General features: G+C 52.3%; 8 protein-coding genes across 8 annotated transcripts; 5 read left to right on the top strand and 3 right to left on the bottom strand.

Moving 5' to 3' along the window:
- The first annotated feature begins 363 nt into the window (after positions 1–363).
- TrAFT101_004307 (uncharacterized protein) lies at positions 364–4,673 on the top strand. The gene is made up of 4 exons (XM_066127129.1): positions 364–607; positions 696–1,184; positions 1,273–3,396; positions 3,460–4,673. Exons 2-4 carry the CDS (start codon positions 1,156–1,158, stop codon positions 3,659–3,661), a joined length of 2,355 nt encoding a protein of 784 aa, XP_065983238.1. The 5' UTR covers positions 364–607; positions 696–1,155; the 3' UTR covers positions 3,662–4,673.
- TrAFT101_004308 (uncharacterized protein) lies at positions 448–1,061 on the bottom strand (the record flags this gene model as incomplete). The annotated part of the gene is made up of 2 exons (XM_066127130.1): positions 448–599; positions 1,055–1,061. The coding sequence occupies 2 exons, from the start codon at positions 1,059–1,061 to the stop codon at positions 448–450; spliced, it is 159 nt and encodes a 52-aa protein (XP_065983239.1).
- Positions 4,674–4,879: 206 nt separating the features above from the next.
- On the top strand, positions 4,880–6,453 carry LEU1 (3-isopropylmalate dehydratase; the record flags this gene model as incomplete). Its single annotated transcript, XM_024904797.2, has 5 exons — positions 4,880–4,930; positions 5,026–5,046; positions 5,226–5,297; positions 5,424–6,144; positions 6,218–6,453. 5 exons carry the CDS (start codon positions 4,880–4,882, stop codon positions 6,451–6,453), a joined length of 1,101 nt encoding a protein of 366 aa, XP_024765904.1.
- Positions 6,454–7,243: 790 nt separating this feature from the next.
- Positions 7,244–8,109, top strand: TrAFT101_004305 (uncharacterized protein; the record flags this gene model as incomplete). The annotated part of the gene is made up of 2 exons (XM_066127128.1): positions 7,244–7,669; positions 7,738–8,109. The coding sequence occupies 2 exons, from the start codon at positions 7,244–7,246 to the stop codon at positions 8,107–8,109; spliced, it is 798 nt and encodes a 265-aa protein (XP_065983237.1).
- Positions 8,110–8,974: 865 nt separating this feature from the next.
- Positions 8,975–11,680, bottom strand: TrAFT101_004304 (uncharacterized protein). Its single transcript, XM_024902974.2, has 6 exons — positions 11,404–11,680; positions 11,083–11,101; positions 10,795–10,953; positions 10,589–10,693; positions 10,443–10,506; positions 8,975–10,382 (listed from the first exon to the last, which is right to left on the bottom strand). Exons 1-6 carry the CDS (start codon positions 11,422–11,424, stop codon positions 9,827–9,829), a joined length of 924 nt encoding a protein of 307 aa, XP_024765906.1. The 5' UTR covers positions 11,425–11,680; the 3' UTR covers positions 8,975–9,826.
- Positions 11,681–13,714: 2,034 nt separating this feature from the next.
- Positions 13,715–16,700, bottom strand: TrAFT101_004303 (uncharacterized protein). Its single transcript, XM_066127127.1, has 2 exons — positions 16,491–16,700; positions 13,715–16,426 (listed from the first exon to the last, which is right to left on the bottom strand). The coding sequence occupies exons 1-2, from the start codon at positions 16,530–16,532 to the stop codon at positions 14,288–14,290; spliced, it is 2,181 nt and encodes a 726-aa protein (XP_065983236.1). The 5' UTR covers positions 16,533–16,700; the 3' UTR covers positions 13,715–14,287.
- Positions 16,701–18,866: 2,166 nt separating this feature from the next.
- Positions 18,867–19,287, top strand: TrAFT101_004302 (uncharacterized protein; the record flags this gene model as incomplete). The annotated part of the gene is made up of 1 exon (XM_024902977.2): positions 18,867–19,287. One exon carries the CDS (start codon positions 18,867–18,869, stop codon positions 19,188–19,190), a length of 324 nt encoding a protein of 107 aa, XP_024765909.2. The 3' UTR covers positions 19,191–19,287.
- A 2,594-nt stretch (positions 19,288–21,881) lies between these two features.
- TrAFT101_004301 (uncharacterized protein) lies at positions 21,882–23,623 on the top strand (the record flags this gene model as incomplete). The annotated part of the gene is made up of 4 exons (XM_024902976.2): positions 21,882–22,067; positions 22,508–22,724; positions 22,808–23,275; positions 23,349–23,623. The coding sequence occupies 4 exons, from the start codon at positions 21,882–21,884 to the stop codon at positions 23,621–23,623; spliced, it is 1,146 nt and encodes a 381-aa protein (XP_024765910.1).
- Between the last annotated feature and the right edge of the window lie 79 nt (positions 23,624–23,702).

Below are 23,702 nucleotides of genomic sequence, written 5' to 3'. Positions count from 1 at the left end.
GTCTTGTTCTGGGAGAAACATCAATGGCCGTTGAGTTCGCACGGGTTGGTTCGGCAGAAAAGTAGCACATACTGCTAAGATATTACTCGCACAAGTACTCGTACAAGCAGCTCTCTAGAGAGGGCCCGCGGATGGTTATATCCCCGGCGGCCCTTGCCCTGGTAGCCCTATCTCTTCAGAACAAGCCGCCTGTAGCCCACTGCAAAGCCGCTGTAATGGCCGCTGCAATGCGGCCGTGCACCACCAGCGGCCCACCCAGCTGCACCTGCGCTGCTCGATTGGGGCCTGTTCTGCCTAGAAAATACGGAGCATGTACCGACAAGACATCACCACCTTTGCCGGTCGCCATACTGTACATGTACTTGGCTTCCTCTCCGCCTTTGCGCTGTCCCATCTGCCGCCATAGACTCCGACTCTGCCTCTTTCTTCCTCTTCCTCTTGTCTGCTTCATCGTCCATTGTCTGCCGCACAGCCTCCTGGTCCGCCCTTGGATAGCTGGTTGATGCCCAGTGGAGCTCCAGGACAAGACTTGCCTCCCTTGGTTTTCGCCTGTCCCTCTCCTTTGCCTTGCTTTGTGCCGTTGCTCTGCGTTGGCTTTGCTGTTCCGGTAAGACAAACATCTCCCTCTCCCTTTTTCACGCCCGTTTATTGGGAACAGCAGCGCGGAGAGCAGCGAAGGAGGCTGATAAGACCAGCTTTTTGTGTTTTTCTTCTTTTTTGACCGCCTTTGCATTTGCAGAGCCAGTGCCAGATTTATACGACGTTTTTTTTTTCTTTTGCATCTTGTCATGACCGTTCACGAGCACTTTGGATAATGAGAAACGAGCCACTGCGATTTTACACTACTCTTTGCCCAAGCAACCAAACACCCACTCGAACAGCTTTTGCGCACCCTTTGGATCTGATCTGATACCGCCCTCCCCTCAACGGAGAAATACCAAAAAACACACCACTGTTGATTGCATCGAGGGAAAGGAAATTGAAAAAAGAAAAAAAAAAAAAAAAAAAAAAAAAGGCCTCCCTTGCAAACATTCATATATATCTGCCCATATACACAGCATTTTTTTTCGGGGCTTCCCCACGGCCCCAATTGACGGTGCACGCACTGGGATGCTTGTGTCTGGCTTCTCGTAGCGAACAGGAATTCGAGCTGATATGAGCGAGGATCAACAGCTAGTATCAAGGCATGTCCGCCTTGTCAAACACTCCGAAGAATGCCTGCCCTCCGCTCCCTCCAACAGTGGCTAACCAATCTTTCTTGACTCCGCACAGCAGCAGCTTTGGAGATCCAAACGCTCACCCGCCGCCCACGCCGAAGCAGACTCCAACCTCTGGTGCATTCCCAAGCCCGATTTTCGAGACGCCGAAACCTCCCCAGGGATCCTTTGCCGACACCAGCGGCCTGACGCCTCGCTTTGCTGAGGAGTATTCAGTCTTCAACGCCACGCCGGGCAATCTGCGAGGGGCGCAGTTCCCCTTCGCAGATTTTGTGCCCACCACTCCCTTCGCATCGGCCTTTCTAGGGCACAAGCGACAGCTGTCCGCCGACGAGCACGCTGTCGAGAGACTTGCTATCGAGATTGCAACCCGAGCCAACATACCGCCATCGAATCCCAATCTTCCACCGCCTCCCGTTGACCCTTCTCGACGCCTGCCCTCCTCACCGGCAGCTTTGATATCATCAACCAAGGCCGCTGTCAACTCCGAAGCCCAACTGGGCCCTGCCTTTTCCTCCTCCTCGCATACCAAGTCGCCGAAGAAGGTCCGCCGGGGTACAATTGAAGGATCCGACGCAGCCCAGCCTCTATCGCCGCCGCCGTCGGCTCACAAGAGCGACCAGAAGCTCGCTCCCAAGATCAATATGCAAGATGACCAGAATTATGGTCACCCAGACTTTGGCGACGGCTTCCAGGGCATGACGGGCATGATGGGCGGCGCCGAGGACATGTTTGTGTACCCAATGTCTGCCCCCCCGGGCCAGGCCAACTTCTGGGACCCCGCCATGGGAATGGACTTGGATTTCAGCACCGCAGGCGCCGCCTTCTTTCAGCCCTCGCACCGCCACACCGGTTCTTTCGACTGGAACAGCGACATTCAACTCTTCCAAGACCCTGCGCCGCCGCCTCCCCCACCATCATCGAACCAAGAGAACGTCCAGCCAAATGCCCAACATATCAACCAGCCGGTCCGGAGGGAGAGGATGCTGGCGCCCAAGCCGCCCATCATCACAGGGCAGTCTACGGCTCCCATGACTGCATCTACCATGTTTCAAACGTCCATGGAAGACTCGTTTGGCTTGGCAACTCCCATGGAAGGCGTAGATCCAGGACTACTATATAGTCGGCCCCCGACGTCTTCGATGAATGCCGAATTTAACCATATGAACACATCGTCCGGGGATATGATGCCTATCGCAGAAGCTAGTGGCAACTCTCGCGTGATGGCCCAACCTCGCCGGACTAATAGCATGAAGGAAACGAAAAGAGGCAAGATGCCGGATCGTTCCTATACAAGCTCCCCCGTCAAGGCCATGAGCCGCCCAGAATTGAACCGCAGCTTAAGTGAGAGCCGAGGCAAGAAGGCAATGGGCCGGGGCGCATTGTCAACTTTGGCATCCACCTCAAGGCCATCGTCACAGGCCGGAAACATGAGTATAAACACAGATGTAGGAAAGTCGGGATCACAGCTGTCTAGATCTGGGAGGATGTCACCCCTCAAGAGCCAGCGACGGTTGTCGAGCTTGGCGTCTATTCCCGAGTCTGCCTCTCAACCACAGCTTCATCGACCACGAACATCAGTAAGGTTCACTATAGATGCACATGGACGAGCTCGAGCGGAAACAACAGTCGTGGTAGAGGAGGCTGGGAGCATTACCCGCAGTCGAAGCTCTCGGGAGCTCTCATCGACGAGGAGAAGCTGGGAGTCTTCTGATGACGAATCCTCTACGGACGAGGAGCCAATCATCATTCCCAGCCGGGCTAATTCATTCAATGCATCGTTTGCGTTGCCTGACCCACGCAAGCCAGTGGGCTCAATCTTTCATTCAGGTCGGCGGAGCATTAGTGACAGGAGCAGGAGTGCTTCAACCCCTTCTCTCGTGACGCCGATCGATGGGGAGAGCGAGGCAGAGACAATCATGACAGATCATCACGAAAGGGGAGGAGATGCGGCAAGCGAGCTGCGTAAAGTGGTGGAAGACCGACAGAAGCGATCTATACAGGAGAATACTCGATCACATCAGCGTATTCTGACCTCGAGCGGCTCTGGAAATTTTAAAAACAGTGCCATATCTCCAGTCAGCATGGCAGACTCAAACTACAGATCAGATGGTCATAGGATTCGATGCGTGTGCAGTAGAAATGAGCCCGATGAAGACAACGGCTTTATGCTTCAGTGGTATGTCTAGTAACCTTGAGAGAGAGTAAAAACTGAATTCAGCTAACATGAAGCCGTTTCTAGCGAGTCATGCGAGATGTGGCTGCATGGGAAATGCGTCAACATTAGCAGACGTACCATGCCGAGCGTATACATCTGTGGCTATTGTGCCAACACCCCTAATGTTGCGGCACGGCGAGCACAGCAAAACATTGGCCGGGGAAGCAGTGGAGGGCAGTCGGCGTCATCATCTCTGCAAAGCAAGACGCTTCGGTCCCTTCGATAGAGGCACTGAGAAGAAAAAAAGAGAGAGAAGAACACAGAGAGTGTGCGCATGTGAATGTATGAGGAAAAACCCAAGGGACATATATGATTTTAACAAGAAAACAAGCAAGCAGAGACACAGGTTGGGCAAAGCAAAGGAATTTTTTTAATGCGTTATGTTGAATAAGATTAAACAGGGCTCTCCGCCACTACTTACTTTACTACTCCTAGAGAAACATGTAGACGAGCAGCAGTACATAGGGGGGAAGATGCCCCAATATTATATTGTTGGGGGGCGTAACTATTGAAGCACAAATATCTGAGGAGCCGAAATTGAATGTGAGAAAAAGAGGAACTGAGTTGTAGGAAGGCTGTCTTCGTATATGTGAGTATCAATACATGCTAGACAGTGAGCTGTTTGGCACATGTAGTTTGGGGGCTAATAGAGGTGGCCGGTGTGAGCAATTACGTCGATGATGCTCCACTGAGGGGGAAGGTTGGGGATAAGCATCATAAGCTCTAGAGAAAGCCACGAGCTGTCTTTGGACTCTGCTGCAAGGATATTTTGCTTCAGTGTAGAAGGGTTGAATTAGTATGTAAAGCCTACACGGAATGCTGTAGAGCTTCCCCATCGACTATATTTCAGCTCTCAGCTATTGATTTCGGTGTATGTAGAAACGAGCTCTGCATATACAGGTGAAGTTCCAAGCAGGAAGTGACACAATATTGGGGGACTTGGTAAAAAAAAAAAAAGTAGTTTAAAATCCCAATCCCATACATAATTCTCACCCAATTGTTCCTCTGGCTATTCCCGGCACAATTCGGCCCAATACTGCCATGTCTCTTAACTCGGCAATTGCCCAACACATGATATTCATGCCTCTCTCTCTCTCTCTCTTTTCTTATTAAAATCGGGACATCAGGTCCAATGGACGCCGAAAAGCGGGGGAGCCGTCCGAAAATCAATTGCAAAGCTCGTCCGATCGGGTCGGCTCCGACTTCGGCACTAGCTTGGCTTTGATCGTGCGCAGCCAAATAACCAAGCTTTTGATTTCTCCAAAAGTTTAAAAACATTCATCTTGTTCTCTTCTTCTTTTTTTTCACATCTGGTATATTATTATTATTTTTTCCCCGTGACTCTTATATTTTATTTTTTGGCACATTTCGAGGCTCACAGGGCATCTTGTAAGATCCATCTTTCTGTCGGGCATTATTAACACGCTTTCTTGGGCACCACACGATGGCGGAGCACAATATCGTTGTCTTTGCGGGAGACCATGCTGGTCCTGAGGTATGTCTTTTGTCTATGAGTGCAGCAATGGGGAGGAGCAGCTTTGAGATATTGGCCGGGAACTTGTGCTAACTTGGGGATATTCCCTTCTGTAGGTTGTTGCTGAGGCGATCAAGGTGTGTAACAGATCCGATCCGAGGTCGTCGCGGGGCATCGCGGGGCACATCGCAGCGCAAATGCAATTCATGCCATTGCTTTTTGCTCTTGCATAGCTTTTTGCGCCCTGTCTCACGACGAAGTTGGGAAGCTTTGTGAGCCTCGAAACGCTGACATTTATTGGTTTCAAAATGTATAGGTCCTCAAGGCAGTTGAGCAACACAGCCCCAGTGCCGGCAAATTCAACCTACAAGAGCATCTCCTGGGAGGCGTAAGTCTTTCTCTCATCTCCTCTCTGCGTCTCTGCTTCTCCGCTTCTGTTGCCATCGTTACAAGCCGTCTACCCTTCTCTCTCGTCATATACAAAGCTAACAATGGCTGCTTTCTTCTCATGCAGTGCTCAATCGATGCGACCGGCTCTCCCTTAACAGACGAGGCTCTCGCCGCCGCCAACGCCGCAGATGCCGTCCTGCTCGGCGCCATTGGCGGTCCCAAATGGGGCACCGGCGCCGTCCGCCCAGAGCAAGGTCTGCTGAAGCTGCGCAAGGAGATGGGCACATACGGCAACCTGCGCCCCTGCTTCTTCGCCTCCGACGCCCTCGTCGAGTACTCTCCCCTCAAGGCCGAGGTGTGCCGCGGCACAGACATCGTCATCGTCCGGGAATTGACGGGTGGGATTTACTTTGGCGAGCGCAAGGAGGACGACGGCTCGGGCCACGCCTGGGATACCGAGCCCTACTCCCGGGCCGAAGTCGAGCGCGTGGCTCGCTTGGCCGGCTTCCTGGCCAGAGGTCGTGGCGACACCAAGGTCTGGTCGCTGGACAAGGCCAATGTGCTGGCCACTAGCCGGCTGTGGCGCAAGGTCATGACGGAGACGTTCGCCAAGGAGTTCCCGGACCTGACGCTCGAGCACCAGCTCATTGATAGTGCTGCCATGATCCTGGTCAAGAACCCTCGCGGCCTGAACGGCGTGGTTGTGACGAGCAATCTGTTTGGTGATATTATTAGTGATGAGGCCAGCGTGATTCCCGGCAGCATTGGCTTGTTGCCTAGTGCTAGCTTGAGTGGCATTCCTGACGGGAAGAGCAAGTGCAATGGCATCTACGAGCCTATCCACGGTGCGTATACAATCTGCAGGAAGAGAAGATGGAAAAAAGGGGGTGTAAAGGAAAGCTAACGGCGGGGACATAGGATCTGCTCCCGACATTGCCGGACGTGCAATTGTAAACCCAATCGGAACTATTCTCTCTGTAGCAATGATGCTGCGATATTCGCTCAACCTGCCCAATGAGGCCAAGGCCGTTGAGGCAGCCGTCAAGAATGCTATTGACAGCGGCCTGCGGACAAAGGACATGGGCGGCAATGCTGGTACCAAGGAGGCCGGTGATAAGATTGTCGAGGAACTCGTCAAGGTCCTCAAAGCATGAATTATACCTAACGAGATTATGAAAACGTAAAAGGAGGCATAAAGACAAAAGGATTCCGACTGCAAGAGTTGGATAGGAAGTAATGGCGTATATCAATTTAATCCAAGTGTATATATAATACACATCCTGGTGCACTTGGTTCCAACGTATTCGTACTGATCCTAATATCACCTGATGATAGTGGACGATGTTTAAGCACAGGTCATGGAGCGTCTTTTTTTATGATGCCGTCTTTGTAGGGATTGTTGTTGCTGAATGGGGCTTGAGTCCGACTGTCTCTCTTGGACGGTTCTAATCTGTAACAGTCATGAGTATCCAACACGGAGAGTCCAAACTATTCATAGATCTGAAAGGTCCTCAGCCATCATTGGAATGGGCTTTGGTCGGCGGAGATTGAGTTTGAAAGCAAGATAAAAGAAGAAAACATTCCCACCAACCTGGCCTCTGTTCAGCGCCACCTGGCAGAGCGCGTCGTTTTGTCTTCGCTTTATGTTTCTATCAGCTTGCAACGCGCCATCTGGAATTGCATTGTTTGATTGGCTCATCCATCTGTCTTTTTTGTTTGTCGTTGAGTCTTTCTTCCACTGGCAATAGTCCCTCCCTACCCTCACCTTCTTCACCTCCCTCCCTTCTCGCTTTCGCACCTCGCCTATAGGCGAATAACTTCAAGCAGAGCGACTTTCAACACTCCAGATGGTTTGACGCAATAAACGGCGTCTAATAAAAAGAAAAGGTCCCCAAAAATAAAAATCACAGAGACCTCGTCCGCGAAGCTTCCGGAAAGACGACAATGGACGACCATACTAAGGAGTATCCTGCCATCGAGGACACCAAACCCGCTGGGCGTCGCCCAAAAATAATAAAGAATTGGCAGACATTCCCCATCGACGACCTGCCCCCTTTGACCGTGTTAAGTCCCCGCAAGATCGTCAAGACATGGGGGGGAAAGGACAAGCCCCAGACACTGCCGACGAAGAAAGAGGTCGAGGGCAGTGCAGCTCCGCGAGAGAGCACCAAGAATAAGCAAGTTGGTTTCTCTTCAGCGGTGCCGTCTTCTACGAATTCTGGAGGAAAGAAACCCGTCCCAGTGTCCAAGCCTTTCGGCAAGGTCCAGAGCGGCCAGCCGGCCCTGAAGGACTCTGTGAATGGCCTGTTGGATGACCCAACGTACCATCCTTCGAGAGACGAACCACGGTATTTTTTGAGGGCTAACCCGGTGTATCCTTCGATGGCTGGCCCAATGACGGCTGTTAACCCGGTTCAAATGAGTTGAATATCGTACAGAAACGCCAAGTCCCGCCCGCAGCCACCGAAGGAGACGGTTCATCTGCCAGGAAGCGCCCCAAGTTGACAGAATGCGAACCCGGCCAACCACGCCGCACCGAGAACAAGATCGATTTCTATTCGAAAATGGCCGCCATTATTCGCGAGAAGAGTTCCTCTGCCATGAAAGAACCTACAAGCTGCACCACCTGTCAGACTGAACTTCAAGACCTTCGAAAGGCGATCAGCACGATGAATGATACTCTTGATGCAGTGGTTAAGAAGCTTGACGCTATGGCCCAGGATGCTAGACTCTATAGAAAGGGCACCCAGTGCCTTGTTGCAGCCGCATATGGCGAAGAGACGCCCGCAGATTCGGATAACGACGCCTGAGAAACTGCGCAGGGGGTTGTTGGGAGGGAGGGTCCCAGGTATTTGGGTGCGTGCGGAAAACACTGGCGATACTACTACTTGATTTTGCCATCTCATAGCATATTAAAAAGGGACGACCGGATTGGTGGTGGAGGTTTATCTTGCTGTCGGAAAATAAACGCCCAATGTTCTTCTCAACTTTTGTCTCTCTGCTGTCCACGAAGAATCCATGAACTTGGTCCGGTTGATGCTTTTTCAGGTAATTCGAAATCTCGTCCGTTATTATCACACGGTGGATTTGGACGTAGTATAGCAGAGATACCTGGACATTTCTACCCACCGATACTATATAATGATTGATATTAATGTCCATGCTACTTCTTACTATGCACGAACTCTTTCCATGGCAATAATGTTATGTTTTCCTCTTCGATTTGCCTAATGAGGCTAAAGCCACCAAGGAAGTGGGTGAGAAGATTGTTGAAGAGCTTATCAAGATTCTCAAAGCATACTAAAGCCAAGGGCGGAAAGCTCTAGGGTATATAAAAAAATCAAGTCATAAGGGTGGTTTGCGGAGAAAAGTATACATGCAGTGGAAAGGGGTATATATATATATATATATATATATACATATAACAAAGGGCCTTGCGAAGAGCAAATACAAAAACTGTAAAAGCTACCTATACCTATGAGGTATTGTCTTTTCTAGGTTTGGTTTAACCAGAGTCTGCCTCTATCGAATTGTAATAAAGATGTACGTTGAGGGCTAGTAATATATAGCCGTCTTTCTACATTACAGCATTGCAGCCCTTGGTGTATCAATTATTGGTTATACAATCAAGAGCTTTTAGCTTTAGTAATGTAATACTGGAAAGTAAAGTGGCGTCTGGATTGTTATTTTCCGTGAGATTGTTGATGGTCTCTAATAGCTTGGCCTCTCAAGGTACCTAACTTTTTTTTATTCAAGAACAAGGCACCATGGTCCATTATATAACTGACCAAAAAAAGAAAAAGGCAAGTCATCATTTGCAAGTATTTAGGCTAGTAATTTTTCCCGCGTCTCACTTAACCACTTTCCCAGCTCAAGTACCTTTGACTCAATACCAACGGATCAAAAAAGCCCCCTTTGGTACAGAAAGTAAGAGACGAGGAGAGAGATTATACATGTCCCCGGGGAAACTTGGCATGCAGGATCCATCTTCACCAGCAAAGACAAAAGGGGGAAAGGGGGAAATAATGGAAAGGGGTATCAAAGGAGATTCTCCTACTCTCTCTGTACCATCAATGTCAAAACAAAGAGGCATCGAGAAAAGAATTAAACAAGCTTTCTTTTTTTCGTCGCTCTCTCTTCTCTGTCTCATTCTCTCCATCTTCCCCTACGTACATGGGAAAAGAAGGAATCAGAGATGAAAGAAGCAGTCCACTTGGCGTTGTAGATAGCTAAATTAGAAATAGTAAAGAAATCAAAGGAAAAAAAAAAATAGGGGGAAAGTAGCAAAAGATTTTTCAGCCCAGTTGTTAAAAATCAAGTCAGTTCCGACGACCAACCGCGAAACCACATAATCAAACTTTTTCTCTTTTTTTTTTGGTCAACTATCAAAACAGAAAAGAGGCTTAAAGCCCTCCACACATATTGGATTCTCCTTTTGTTTCTCTAAATGTGGGAAGCACATTGTAAATTTGCCCGGTCCGTCAGCCAAGGAGAGGGTCTTTGAGGACTTCATGAGTCGCTGGCAGTTTAGTTGCCCAGGCTAGGGAAGGCAGACTCGTCCTTGGTGTTGATAGAGGCAGCCTGGCCGCCACGTCCACCACGGAAGTTGCCCCTGCCGCCACGAGGCTGGTCACCACCACGGCCGCCACGGGGGCCGCCACGACCGCCGCGGCCGGCACCACGGGTTCGCTCAGGCTCGACGAAGCGGGGGTCGAAGTCGACGGTCTGCTTCACCTTGCGCTCACGCTCACGCTGCTTCTTGCCGCCAGTGCCGGCAAAGTAGACGTCCTCCTCCTTCTCGAGGGGCTTGGCAGCGGCCCACTTCTTGTCGATCTTGCTTCCCTCGTTGGCAGCACGGATGTTGATCTCAGAGTCGAAAGCACCCTTCTTCTCAGCCTGCTGGGCGAGGTAGTCGGAGTACGAGATGCTCTTATCTTCGGGCTCAGCGGGCTCCTCAGCAGCGGCATTCTCGGCCTCGTCCTTCTTCTCAGACTCGGCAATGGCTTCACCGGCCTGCTCGTCCTTAAGCTCGGCATTGCCTTCGGTGGCACCCCAAGACTGAGCAGCCTGCTTGTCGGAACCACTGTAACTATTGGTCAATACTAGGTACGAGACTGAGAGCTTGAAGGAGGATGGTTCTTACGTGGTGGTACCAGACTTGTGGGGATGTCTGTCGTCACGGTCACGGGGGTAACGTCCGCCACGGCCTATCTCAGCATCAGTATATGTCTCTTCCAAGTTGCAAAGACTCCCATAAAAGGCAGGAGTTTTCAAATGGCATTTCCTCACCTCCACGGACGCGAGCTCCCTGACCACCACGAGGAGCATCTCTAGGGGTCTCCTCGGTGGAGCGGCCCTGGTTGCGTTCCCGGCCAGCGGCGCGATCACGGAAAGCTATACAACAACAATTAGCATCAATGAATCATACGTGTCCCCAAGCGGACCGCCACGATGGCATTGCCGTCTCAAAAGAACCGGAGATGGCGCAAACTTACCGCCCTCGTTGCCGCCGAGGTTACCACGGCGGTTGCCACCAGTCCTCACAGGGGCCTGGGGGGCCTGAGGCTCGGCATTGCGCTTGGTGGTGCGGGAGGTGGCCTTGTCGACGGTCTTGACAGGGACGACGGGCTTCTCCTCGCCGTCGGAGTCGTTGCCTGCAGCGTGAAGCTCGGGTCAGTGTCCTGCGATTTAAGATTTTTATCGCGGCGGGGGCATTTCGTTGACAGAAGGAGGGGCTGAGAGCCACAGCAAAGTTTGCGAAGAGGAGGAGGGGGAGTAAGTACCGAGATAGGCGAACCGGTTCTACATGAGGCGAGCAGTCAGTAACAGAAACACAAAACAGAGATGAATATATAATGTATATGAGAGAGTAAAATATTAGGGCATGGGATGAGGGCGACGGCGACAGCGACGTCTCTATCCGTGCGGGTAGGATTGCTTGGCCGGCGGCGCAATGCGTATATAGCAAGGATCCAGAGCCCGCTTCGCAGGTACACGACGGCGGCCGAGCATCGAATTGACGGGCAGGGAAAAAAAAAACACAATAGCGACGACAACGACATCATGACATCGGCCGTGGCAAGATGGTATCATAGGCGGCATACCTGGGAGGCGACTTGTGACATGTTGGTCGCTTTGGCCTACCGGAGGGGCTGAATACTGGCGGCGCTGGTAGTCGTTGCTACTTGGTGGTGGAGGAAAGGAAGAGGTTAAGATCGCATGGCCCTCCTGGCGCGCGAGTCGGTCTGTCTGGATGTTCTTCGGAGAGGCACCAGAGCGGCTGTGCTGCGGATGCAGTTGAAGAAAAATGCACGATCCGGCCTGTTTTGGGGGGGTTCGCTGCCAGCTCAATGCGGCGGGCAAAACTCTCTCTGATTCTGTGCTGCGCCAGAGCCCACTCCGGAAAAAAAAAAGCACTGCTGGCGCTAGCTTTGCTTGTTTTTGGGGGGCTCGCTTAATTCCCGTGAAATGTTTTGTGGTGACGCTGTTAGGGCTCCGGGGCGCTGGGCCGTTAGTGCGCCAGGTACCGCGTCGTCGAGGCTGCCTAGGAGGCTGCTGCGGTGATGCGTTGTCTACGGCATGTTCCAGCTCCGGTTGTCTGCCATCTGCTGCATTCCAGCTGCAATTGACCTTGTCTACTCTACTCTATCCGAGCTCTTCCAAGCGACCGGCTTTGGAGGCATCCGCAAAGCTTCTTTGTCTGCGCCATGGGAGCCAATTTCCCGCATCCGGGGCGCTCTGCTGTGGCCGAGCTGTAGCTACGGGGAGATACAAGCCGAGCTACGACGCAGCCGAGGGGCAGACTAGGGCTTCCGCCCGCTGAAACCTTCACTAAAAGTGCGCCGTTCAGAGAGCTCAGAGGTACAAAGTACCGGTTACTGCTAGCCTCAGCCTAGCGCGCAGCATGTTGGAGCTTCGTCCAGCTGAGGTGCGACTCTAGCTGGAGCTGGCAGGTGACTTGGTGGCCGTGATAACGTCATCAATACGTTATCGCCAATCTGCGGTGCGAAGCTGCCGATGCAAACGCTCGACTGTATTGTATGTAGCATGCTCCATGTAGGTACTCTTTACATATGCCTGTCAATGGGTGTTCTACTGTACATGTATAATGGGCCCTGTTGAAGAAGCGTGGAAGCAAAGGTGCAGCTGCGCTTATTAAGCGTGGAAGTAAGCATATGAAGCTAAAGTGAAGTCTGCCGTAGAGTCCATGATGATGGTAATTAGAGGCGGACGGCATGATGAAATTGCATGTACAGAACAATTTGGCCAAAGGCTTCAGGGACTCATCTAGTGAGGGTATATCTAGCTAGGTGGCCACCTAGTAGGTAGGTCACTGGCAAACGAGCTGCAAGCATTCCCCAGGCCAAGAGGGACTCCTTGACGACTTAACCTATATGAAGCATTCTCTCGACATGCCAGTAATTATTCATGTCCGATATACCATAGCCGGACAAAGGAGAGGGGAACTGAATCATCAACCTGGCTCTGAGGACCGGTACAAGGGCAAGCAGCGACTTGACCCTCCTACACGAGATGGTTGAGGCAGCTTCGACTTTTGTTCAATAGGGTAAACACGAACTGGCCCTCCGTCAATAGGATCGGACGCGTTGGCCCGAATATTAAACCCAAACGAGCTCAAAGGCCTCCTAACTGTGCTGCAATCTCTTCTGCTCTTGTTGTTGCGCGAGCAGCCCGGTAAACGCACCTGTGACACTTTAGCATCGCCCCATATGATACACAGCTCCAGCCTCGAAATAACGCACGGCACATCCTGACATTAAGCTACCAACTCTCCCACCCTTCGCTCTCCGCCCATCCCATCGATCCCTCAACAACCCTCCACCAGTCACTCCCCCAGCTCCTCTCAATCCCTCCCAAAAAGCAGCATTCTCACCCTCACCCCTCTCCTCACCAACCTCCATCTCAATAACACAGTCCCAACACAAAGGCACCTCCGCAACCTCCTCAATCCCCCTCCCCCCAGCAAGATCCATCGCCTTCACCCCCCTATAAATCACACGATTCCCGCACAATAAACACCCATAACAATCTCCATGCCAGAAACACCAACCCAGACTCACGCCCCCTCCCCCCTGGAAGATCACCTCGCCGCATACCCAGCAGATGGAGAGATCGAATATGGCCGTCGAGCAAGAGTGGCACGCCAGACGGGATGAGCGGCCGAGAACGCAGGGGGAGCCGACGTAAGTGCAGCAGCAAAATGAGCATGTGAAGATGTTTGACCCGTCTGGGAGCTTCATGACGGTGACGTGGCGAAGACGAATGGTTAAACAATAAAACTAGTGAGAAACGTCTACTGAATATCAATGCTTGAAGATTATGGGTTCTTGGTTAATTAAGTTGGAGGGAGGTCTTTTTTACAGGAGAAAAAAACAAAAATCTTGTTGAGACTTCCACGAATATGGCAAGAGCAGCTGGATCATCAGTAAGCAAGATAACATCTAGAAAGTAGCCTTCTAACTTATAAAGAACGTCAATTGGGCATTTGCAGCAATTTCTGCAGTATACTCGTACACAAGCCGACTACGTGTCAGCCTATCTCAGACACAAAAATACAAGCCATCGTTTCCCTATAATTCTCAATTTCCCTTCCAGCGCCAAGCCAAACATAAGAAAAAAGGAAAGCAAATGTGGTCTTGAAAACCAACCATATCCAGCCAACATACAAGCTTGTCAAAGTAACAAGAGAGAAAAAAAAAAAGCTCTTACTAAAAACACCAAGGGATCCGTAGCTCTGGATACCATCATGCATTGTGACGTTTCCTTCATCATTGGCAAAAGCACCAAATGGGATGCACTTTCCAACGCCAAACCAGTATAATACCCCCCCAAAAGCCACCCTGATAAAAACAGCCACCCAACCAGTCTGACGATTTACGATCCGTTTCCGCCAGAATCTCTCCGCAATCGATCAAGAGAACTGGGGTAAAACTTTCCCATTCTCCTCTGTAGTGCCCATCTGGCTACCTAACCACGATTTTTAGGCTGGGCGAGCATGTTGAGGCGGCTCATACTCAATGTTGGTCGTTTCTTGGAGGGCGATACCGAGCTAACGGGTCGGTTAATGGGGCGGGTGGGCGTCTTACCGACGCTTCGAGCCATCGTAGGCTTCTTCGTACTTGCAGAAGGAGTTGAAGCCAAACGAGGAGCTAACAAAGCCTGGCCCTCTGGAACATGGCTGCTCTTGGCCTTCTTTCCAGCACGATCGGCCGCCTCTTTATCAGTATCCCCATCGACAGAGTCGGCACGATGGCGTTTCTTGTTAGACATTCCATGTGGAACACCTGAAAGCACTTTTGGTGGAGAGGGTGCCGCATTTTCTTTATCTGGGTGAGAGCTCGGCGAGACCGGCTCAGGAAAGCTGCCAGGCATATCTGATTTGGATTTGATAGAATTACGCACTTGGCGTACGCTCGACTGGCCAGGAGAGGCGCCGAAGCCAATGGGCGATGGCTGTCCGAATTTGATTGTGTGGTCGCTTCGGAAGGTGAATTTACCAGCAATCGAAGGAGTAGGGGTAGGAGACTTTGCGCTCTCAGGTTCCGTGTCTAGGAGGTCTTTGTAGGCAGACAAATCAGGATAAGCAATATTTCCCGAATCTTGTTGTGCCAAGGCCTCCTTCGTCTCGGAACGCTGTAGGATCTTCTTAATAGCACTGGTTTTATAAAGCGTCAGAGAATCCGGGTCAAAAATGGTTCGCGTAACTTCTGGTGTGAACGTCACATGCTTAACCACCTTCTTCAGGGGTTGGGTGGCAGCAAGACGGTTGAGGTTCAAATTGGAGAACCGCGGTGGTGTAACGACCGGTTGTGGAATGGAACTCTGTCTCCTAGGTGAGAATATGCTGCTTCCAAACACAGATTTCATCACCGATCGCCTCAGAGGCGTATCAGGCTGATTCAAGGCAGCTTCGTCGGATTCTTTCGGCTCTGTGAGCGCCTTTTGTTCTTTACGCTCCTCTATTTCCGTAGACTCCTTTGTTTCCTTCATCTCCCTGGACTCTTTGAGTCCCCTTGATTCCTTAAGCGCCTCCAATCGGCTCTTAAATGTTGGCTTTGGTGATGGTACAGCAACAGGCACCTCGGACTTTCTAGGACTGACCGCATTCGCGAGTGATGATTTTGTAGGGCTCATCAAGCGAGAGAGACTAGGCCGAGCAATTCTGGATGCAGCAGGTCTCTTGACGCTAGATGCCGGGCGAGGAACTGAAGTGCTTTCTCGCATCACCGGACGGGTTGTCGAAGCATCGTCCTCCGCACTCTTCTTGAATCTCTTGGGGGGAAGCGAAGACTGCTCGTCCTTTGCAGTGCCCTGTTCTTCGCTAGCACGAGCCTTGAAATCCAACTTCTTGGAAGGGAGCTGGCTGGCGCTTTTCGTTTCTGACGCAAGCTTCTTCGAGACGGAAGACTGTGACCCCGCTTCCGCTTTTGAGGGAGTCCGTTTCAAGCTACTTTGCGGAGTGTCGAGATTAGCCTTGGACAGTGATCGTTTCACTCCTGGCTTGACAACGGGCTGGAACCTTCCATTTTGTGCCCTCCAAGCAGACGCGTGTCCCTCAATCGAGTCCATTTTCTTGAACTCAGCCATATGAGCTGCGCTAAATCTCCCAGACTTCCCTTTGGGAGTAGCAATTGTGCGGCCCTTGCCGTCGGTTGATGCGGATGTCGACTCGTTTGCCCTTTGAGCAATAATGTCGGCCTTATATTCGGCAGCCTTCTCTTTGAGGCCCTCCAAGACACGTAGGGCTTCGGGCCCTAGCCCCAGATAATCGCCCCCATTGGGGACACGAAGAGTGAATGCGGAAGATGGCACACCGCCAACCTTGGTCGGAGTAGACTGAAGTCCAGCTCCATGAGAGCTATCGCGCTTCCTAGCAGCGGTGATGTCTGTGAAGCCCAACCTGAGGGCGGATGAGGGCTCTGCAGTCGTCGGGTGAAATTTGCTGGGATGCATCTCTGTGCTAGGGGGCTTTAAGGCATAGGTCGCAGGCGTGGCAGGCGACGCCATGGTGATTGTCTTCTTGGGAGTTCCGCTGGTGGCGGGCTCAACACGATCAGTTTCTCTTGGGAGCTCCGGCTCGACGAGCATCTCCGGCACGGTATTGCTCTGCGTCGACATTGTCAGGCTACAGCAGGCTTTGAAGAGCGTGTTGGGGTAGGAAAAATCTCACCTTAGCAAGCCGAGCCGAGCGGCGAGGCGGCGGCGCAGACATGGTCTGGAAAGCGCTTGATTCTGACTAAAACTGCAAGGTAAGATGGTATTGATAGCAGTACTGTGAAAAGCGCAGCTTGTTTGATGGAGTGTCTCGTTAGCCAGAGGAGGAATGTCGTGATGGAATCCAACTTGGCTAGGTGATGGTATCAAAACAATGGCACGACCTGGTTGTCCAGTGGAGGGGGGTTTGTTTACTTTCTCGTGGTCCAAGCTCCGAAAAAAGGGCACGCGGTGGGTCTGACAGTGCGCAATACAGTAAATGTAAGCGAAATTAGCATTTAATTAGCACGGTATGATGATGCTATGGAGACCATGGCAACAGCTCAAGCTCTCTATCTGTTGACGAATTAATCACATGCTTTATCAGAAGATCTTTGTGGTATGGAGATAGCCAGAGTACTAGGTATCAAGAAAGCGTCATTCTTGTCGATTACTCAGTAATTCTCCCCGGCCAAGATCGAAGAATTTGTGGATCTCTTGATGCTGGTCGCGCCTCATTCGCTCTCTCTCCCAGAAACCTCCTGTTCTATACCTTTGCGATGGTGGTCAATGGGGCAGCCGCGCGCAGGCTTTACATTCATTCTCTTCGTACAAGAAGCTTATTTACTAGTGCATAATAATAGATCTTTGCCCAAGTCTTACAAATGCGCGTTTAAGAGCCTCTCAGTATCCTCAGTATGAATAGCCGCTGATGCCGGCAATAAAGCTCTCCGGCCACTGATATTACTTACTACTATCATAGGTAGCTCACAAACCCGCAGTTTATTTTTGCCAGCCTAGATCTTCAGCTGTACGTGTTTCACGAAACTCGATCTGATTATTAGCGCTAGATAGACCATGTAACGGCATCCTACACCGAGATCCATCCAGGACATGGCATTCCTCTCATCTAAATGTAGAACGGCTGCTGTCAGGATGCCAATCCTCATTAAGCGCTCACTCTAAGACTTTAGTCGATTCCCAGCTCCCAATCATCATGCCCTCAAGACCAAGGATCTATTAATTCCGATCCCTAAAAGCACGACGCTGCGGAGTCCTCCGCACTCCGAAGCGACAACGGAGCGCTCTCGGCACACGGCAGCATAATGATGTGGTTGCGCTAGAATCCTTCGAGAAGTCATAGTTCATGGCCGAAACTTTGCGGCTGCTCAGGTGATGACGGCGCCGTCGCTGAGCAGACAGGCTGCCTGCTCCAGCCTGTGCTTATTTCTCTCTTCAGGGGGGCCAAAATAGGGATATATCCAAGTTTGTCCAAGTGGTCGGCGACGGCGTCTGAAGTGAAAGGGAACGAATTGCGTGGACGGAGCATGAATGAGTTTACGAGGTGGCGTTTGGTAGGCCGCTAAGCGTCAGAGAGAAAATGATCTTCGCTCTATGCACATCTATGACGGGCCATGGTATTTCTGGAGGGTGTCAGCATGCACGAATATCTTGATTACCGTTTCCCATCCCATGCGAGGGCCAGGATTACCTTGCCGAGCATGCATGTATGTAGTTTTCTCAGATTTACTAGAGGCTACACGGCAAGGATATGACGACAATTCGGCTGGGCAGTAGACAAAAGTCGCCTGTGGCTGTTTCAATCAGCTCCCGTCAAGAAAGTTGGACGAAAACTAGGTAATTCTCAACAATTCAACAAACCCAATAAACAGAGATGGGCAAACGCATTAGGATGTGTGATCTCTTGCGTTAGCGGCGAACGCCTCTCCAACTAGCTCCAAGAACCAAGAGATCATCTCGTTTGAGGAGAGGCGGATTGGCACATCTCCGAGGGCGCTACAGCTGATTGACCCCTCAGCCTACTAGGTACTAGGCAACAAAGCGTTCCGGGCTTCGTATAAGAGAGGAGTGCATTATCCGCAGCATGCATCGTAAACGACGGGATATGGCTGACAGCTACAGAGCCCCTTGCAGCAGTGCTTAGAGAGGACGGTGGCTCAGCGTGGCATCAATTCGGCATTTCCCCTCTTTGCAGCAGCTCTGAAATAGAACAAGATTTGCCAGATTTACGATGGACAGGCATGATGTTCATGCCTGTCCCTCCGTTCTCGCCCGCTGCTCTGATCACGCGAGCTATAAGCTTTCCAACAGTGTGATGAAGAGCTTGACAAAGCTTTTGGCACTCCACCACATGATTGATTACGTTCGCTCAAGTTTTGCATCAGGTGAGAAATGCCTTTTACCGTCGTGAAAAGCTCGGCACAGTCATCGTGATCTCCCCCCAGAATAAGCCTCACAGCGGGTTTGCCGGAAGAATTCAATATGGTTGGTCGAAAGATGACTCCGGTCAGGGGAACACCACTTTTTCTGCCCCCATACATACACATAGTTTATGTCGTGGAGCGTCCCCGCGATGGTGTCGAAAAAATTAGACGGGATCAGCGATCAGTCTTCGGTGAAGCCAGACTACCAGAGCCATCGAACGCCACCAATTGACCAATATGAGGAGAGCAAGACGCCTCGACCGGACTTCCGGCACGACGGCGCACGCATCCTCGTGCACGTCCTCGTCTCCATTCTGTTGCCGCTGGCAAATGTGTTCCGAGACAGCGCATTCCGAGCCCGCGCGGCATATCGTCGCCCCATGCATTATTGGTTATTGGAGAAGAGAGAAGAAAGAGAGGCCATCTGTGGCTTGAACAAGTGCCTATTATGAGCTGGCAGTTGGCTGGCTGAGCGAGTTAGCGAGAGTCCAAGTCCATCAGATCTGCACCAGGGCAACCCTCTGGCTAGGCCGACCAATAGGATGCGAACCTCTCCATCGGATGGTGGATTTTTTTCGCTGATCAATGCTACATGCTGCTATCCCGCAGATGCAGCAGCCAGAGGCGAGACACGACACGCGAATGATTGTTCGCCAAGGGCGCGGTGAGACAGGTTAAGCTTAAACCAAGGCAACCCAAGTCTGTCGTCAATCGCTTCGGTGTACAGAACGACGGAGAGGAGTCCAGGATGTCCAGGGCGCCAGTGCTGGGCAGCTGAACGTAGATGATGTCGGCTGCATCAACCTCCAGGCTTCTCAGGTCGTGCAAAGACGCCTGAACGGGCAAAGAGCGCTTCGAGATTTGCAGCTAGGCAGTTCGGCCAGGACGGTGCATCGTTTGGGGGCTGCAATTCGGCACTAAGTACTCCGTACATGGTCTACGAGGCGGTTCCTAGGGTTAGCAGGCAGGCCAGTTGCTGTCAGGCGGCAGGTTGCAGAACGGTAGCCGCTGCAAGCCCGTGTGTACGTATGTACGTGCATTTATTCGATCCGAAGCACGAATTCCCTCGAGCAGGGCAAATCCTATCGATTTGTCGTCATCGTGTAATAGGTAAGCGGCATTGACTGATGTAGGTATTTGTGCCTGCCATGCCTGCATGTCGGACCATCGCTCGCCCCGCAAAGCCGCCTTTGGGGTACCGTAACCAGCGGCATTACCTTAGTAGTAAGTAGTAGGTACTACAAGTAGGTACAATGTAGGTGGGATGGCTCTTGGCAGCCGTTGCCGGTTGTCGGTGTCCTCAAACGTCGCTGCTGCTGATCAGCGTGCTGTATTCCATGCTAGAAAGAAAAATTTTCTGCTTCTTTTCTTCTCTCTGCGTCGCATGCAGCCATGTCAATATTCGCTCATTCGTGCTAGCGAATGGTGATGCTGTCGTGAGCGTGCGCTACGCAGCCAGCGGCTGGCCTTACCCCTGGCATCACAGGGAATAATAGCGACCATGGCTGGCTAATTGACGGCTTAGCATGTACGTCTCCAGCGCCTAAGGTAGGTACGCTAATACTAAGGTGACAGCTAATGCGCAGATGCGGATATTCCAGGCGGGTAAAGAGTCTGGCCGGCATCAGAAGCGTCCCCAGTCAGCCTCTCCGCCAGCGGCACGGCCATTGATGCGTGCGCGGGTCCACAAGGAGGAGCTGGCTGGACTTGGCTCCTCAGGTGCGGCGATGAAAATTTCAATCCCAAGCCGTGCCTCCAGTCTGTTGCAGCCCGGTGGAGTGAGGGTGGTGGGGGAGCGCGGTGACAGTCCAACCAGGCGCTGGCCACGAAGCAATAAGCAGGCGATGGCCATTCCGCGCTGTGCTCGTCTCCAGGGCCCCTAGCCCAGAGACAGTCCTAGCAGTCTGGGCCGGGCGACCACCTGACCGTCGGCTGGCGAGACTGGATTGAGGCGAAAGCCAACCGGCGCTGCGTCCTCGCATCCACCGCACACCCACTCGCATGGACACATGGTTGGCCGATACTAGCTGCGAGGGCGCAGCCTCTTTTTGGGAATACGGACCAAAGACGCCAGCCGTGGAATCCAGCAGCCAGACGCCTCTGCCTGGGTCTGGGGTGCAGTTTGCTGTCTGTACGCGGTGCGTCGGTCGCAGCGCATCTGTCGCCCGGCCATGGCAGGCTTCCGCGACTGCTGTTCCCTTGCGACGCCGGTGGGCACAGCCGGGGATCGTCTGCGCGCTCGTGGTGGCACGGCCCAGGCAGGATGGGAGAGGTGTACCCCGTGCATGCAGCTGGACGGCTCACGTCTCACAGGTACCCGTGCCGCCGCGCTGCCAGTTTTTGCTTCGCATCCTTTCCTTCAGCGCCAACGCCGAGCTCGCTCGCCGCTCCACCTGGCAATCGGCCGATCCAAGCCAGCCAGTCACCAGCCAGCCGAGTCCCCAAGTCTCCAAGTTCCAAGTCCAAGCCTAAGCTGCACCCCGTCGACGAGCCAGGCCCAGCCTCAGCGCACCCATCAGACAGTTAGTGGCTGGCCGTGAGTCGCAGGCGCAGAGCGGCCGCGGACTCTCTCCATAAATGGCCATAAAGACGGGGGGCCAGCACCAGCGCAGACGTTGCCGCCGTAGAAGCTGCTGGCTCCCCTCTTCTCAATTCCCATTACATAAAAGAAGTCCCGGCGCCGTTTCCCACCAGCTTTTCGAGCTCCTGTATCTTCGACGACCCTCTCGGAAGCCTGCAAATTATCTTTCTGGAAGTGCGGGCTACCGTACCTTATCTCTCTGCTGATATATTTTTCTTACGTTTCCGCCCGCCAGGCGCATTCTCGGCCTCCCATAGGCGCCACAGACGCGCTGCCGAACGCCTATCTCTCTGGTCGTCGTCTTGCGCCCAAAGGACCCTGCAATTGCATTCGCCCGCCGCCTAATCTCGCTGATAACAGCGTTTTCTTCAGCGCCCACTGGCGAACCAGAGACCACCTTCGTCGTCCGGCCGGCAATCCCTCTGATAGCTTGCCGCCGCTTGTTGAATCCAGGCGACGTCCCACCCCTGAGACGACGTCACAGGACGCTGTTTTGTTTTCTTAGAATCACTGGGGCGCTTGCCGCAGCGCGGCTGTCGTCTCCAAGGGCCAACTCAAAGGCATGGCCGACAAGATGTCCATCGACACCAAGCCGCCGAACCCTCATGACCGGGACGAGAGCGAAGAGTCGACTGGTTCCACCCCGGAGAGAGACCAGAACCCGTCCATGACTGCCGGCAGCGGCAGTACCATCATCAACGTCTCCCAAGACGGTCAGCAGCCCAAGAGAAAGGGTGGCCGCAAGCCTGTAAGTGCCGTTTCTTCCTTGTCTATACTCTACTTTTCACGCCATCCCAAATATTTCCCCATCAACAGGGTATATGAGCACCTATGTGCCTGCTCTGCATGCCATCATGCACCTTGCTGCCAACTACTACTACTACTGCCAAGTACTAGCAGTAGTACCACTAATACCCCTCATCCTACCCTTCCTCCAAACCAGCAGCTGCAAAGCAACGATTCGCTTCCACCAGCTGGGTGTAATGCGATTTCGTAAAATAACACCTGCTATAATGCGTTGCACACAACTTGCGGTTTGCCGCAGGACAGCCGCACGGGTGGCCGCGGCTTTCAATTACCCTTTGTGGTAATTCGCTTCAACCCCATGCTTGCTTCTTGTACAACATCACGCAACATCACGGCATAACCATCACTGCGCTCATCGTTAACGTCCCCTTGACTATACAGATCTATGCCACTTCTGAAGAACGCAAACAGCGCAACAGACAGGCTCAAGCTGCCTTCAGAGAGCGTCGCACTGAGTATATTAAACAGCTCGAGGAAACCATCCGTGTCCATGAGTCCAACTTACACAATCTACAGGCGGCCCATCGCACTGCCGCTGAAGAATGTCTGATGCTGCGATACAAGAATTCGCTTCTCGAGCGTATCCTCCTTGAAAAAGGTAGGCTGCCTTCCCTCCCTATCCCTCGTATCCTTACTTTCCCACTTTAGTCACCAATCAACTAACGTTCCTCATTTTGTAAGGCATCGATGTTCAAGCCGAACTCCAGGCCAAAACCGGCAGTCCCAACTTGGCGCCCACTCACATGCCGCAGAACTTGGTCCAGCCACCTCCTCTTCAACGCACCATGATGCATCGACACCATGCGCGCAAGTCTACCTCCAGCATTGCTCCCAAGACTGAACCCGGCACGGCTCTTCCACCACCCTTGCAACCCCATAAAACCGCGCCATCACCCAAAAATCGACCAACACCTTCTTCTCATGCCAATTCCCCCAATACGGCGAGCTCGGCATTCTCTCCCGCGGCCTCAGATACCTTATCTATGAGAGGCTCGATTTCTGGATTGTCCCGTCAGCAGATGACACCCATCTCCATCACGACCCCTTCGTCGAGGCAGCCACTGGCACAGGCCGGATCGAGGGCGGCAATGGGCTCTGGTGCATCGTTCTATCCAACACCTTCATTCCAAAATCACATTGAACAGCTTGGTAAGAGACACAAAGATTACATACAGACTACGGATTTGCGTGTTGGTGGGTTTACTAATGCGTCGCTTTACAGAACAAGAATACGAAGCAGATATGGTTGAAGATTCAGAGATTGAGACACCAAGCGGTCCTGGCCCATACCCTGGCGGTTTCAACGGCGAGCAGCAAACGATGCTTCTCTCTCCAGCTTCCACAGGGCCCGGGCATCATGTGACAACGGGTTCCCAGTATCCCTCAATGTCTCAACTTCTGGACCAAAACGCAGACTGGGGAGATCCATTTGGTCTCAGTGCTAGCATGGCTTTTCCAGCTCAGCCTTTTCCGTTCGACCAGGGACATATGAGGTGATTGGCAGCTATGTGACATCCGTCGGATGGCCCGAACGATCCGGTGCTGCAGGGATCGTTGACTCCCACCTGGAGCTGAA

Source organism: Trichoderma asperellum, chromosome 2 (genome assembly GCF_020647865.1).
Source record: "Trichoderma asperellum chromosome 2, complete sequence".
Classification (NCBI taxonomy): domain Eukaryota; kingdom Fungi; phylum Ascomycota; class Sordariomycetes; order Hypocreales; family Hypocreaceae; genus Trichoderma; species Trichoderma asperellum.
This window is presented reverse-complemented; position numbering and strand designations above follow the sequence as displayed.

Excerpts from the sequence above, each read along its gene's own strand:
- TrAFT101_004304 (XM_024902974.2), bottom strand. The coding sequence starts at position 11,424 with ATGTCACAAGTCGCCTCCCAG. Across the intron at positions 10,694-10,794 it reads CCTCGGCGGCAACGAGGGCG|CTTTCCGTGATCGCGCCGCT; the intron begins GTAAGTTTGCGC and ends GTTGTTGTATAG. Across the intron at positions 10,507-10,588 it reads GGGAGCTCGCGTCCGTGGAG|GCCGTGGCGGACGTTACCCC; the intron begins GTGAGGAAATGC and ends ATGCTGAGATAG.
- TrAFT101_004303 (XM_066127127.1), bottom strand. The coding sequence starts at position 16,532 with ATGTCTGCGCCGCCGCCTCGCCGCTCGGCTCGGCTTGCTAAG. Across the intron at positions 16,427-16,490 it reads GCTCGGCTCGGCTTGCTAAG|AGCAATACCGTGCCGGAGAT; the intron begins GTGAGATTTTTC and ends ATGTCGACGCAG.
- TrAFT101_004307 (XM_066127129.1), top strand. The coding sequence starts at position 1,156 with ATGAGCGAGGATCAACAGCTAGTATCAAG. Across the intron at positions 1,185-1,272 it reads GATCAACAGCTAGTATCAAG|CAGCAGCTTTGGAGATCCAA; the intron begins GCATGTCCGCCT and ends GACTCCGCACAG. Across the intron at positions 3,397-3,459 it reads AACGGCTTTATGCTTCAGTG|CGAGTCATGCGAGATGTGGC; the intron begins GTATGTCTAGTA and ends AGCCGTTTCTAG.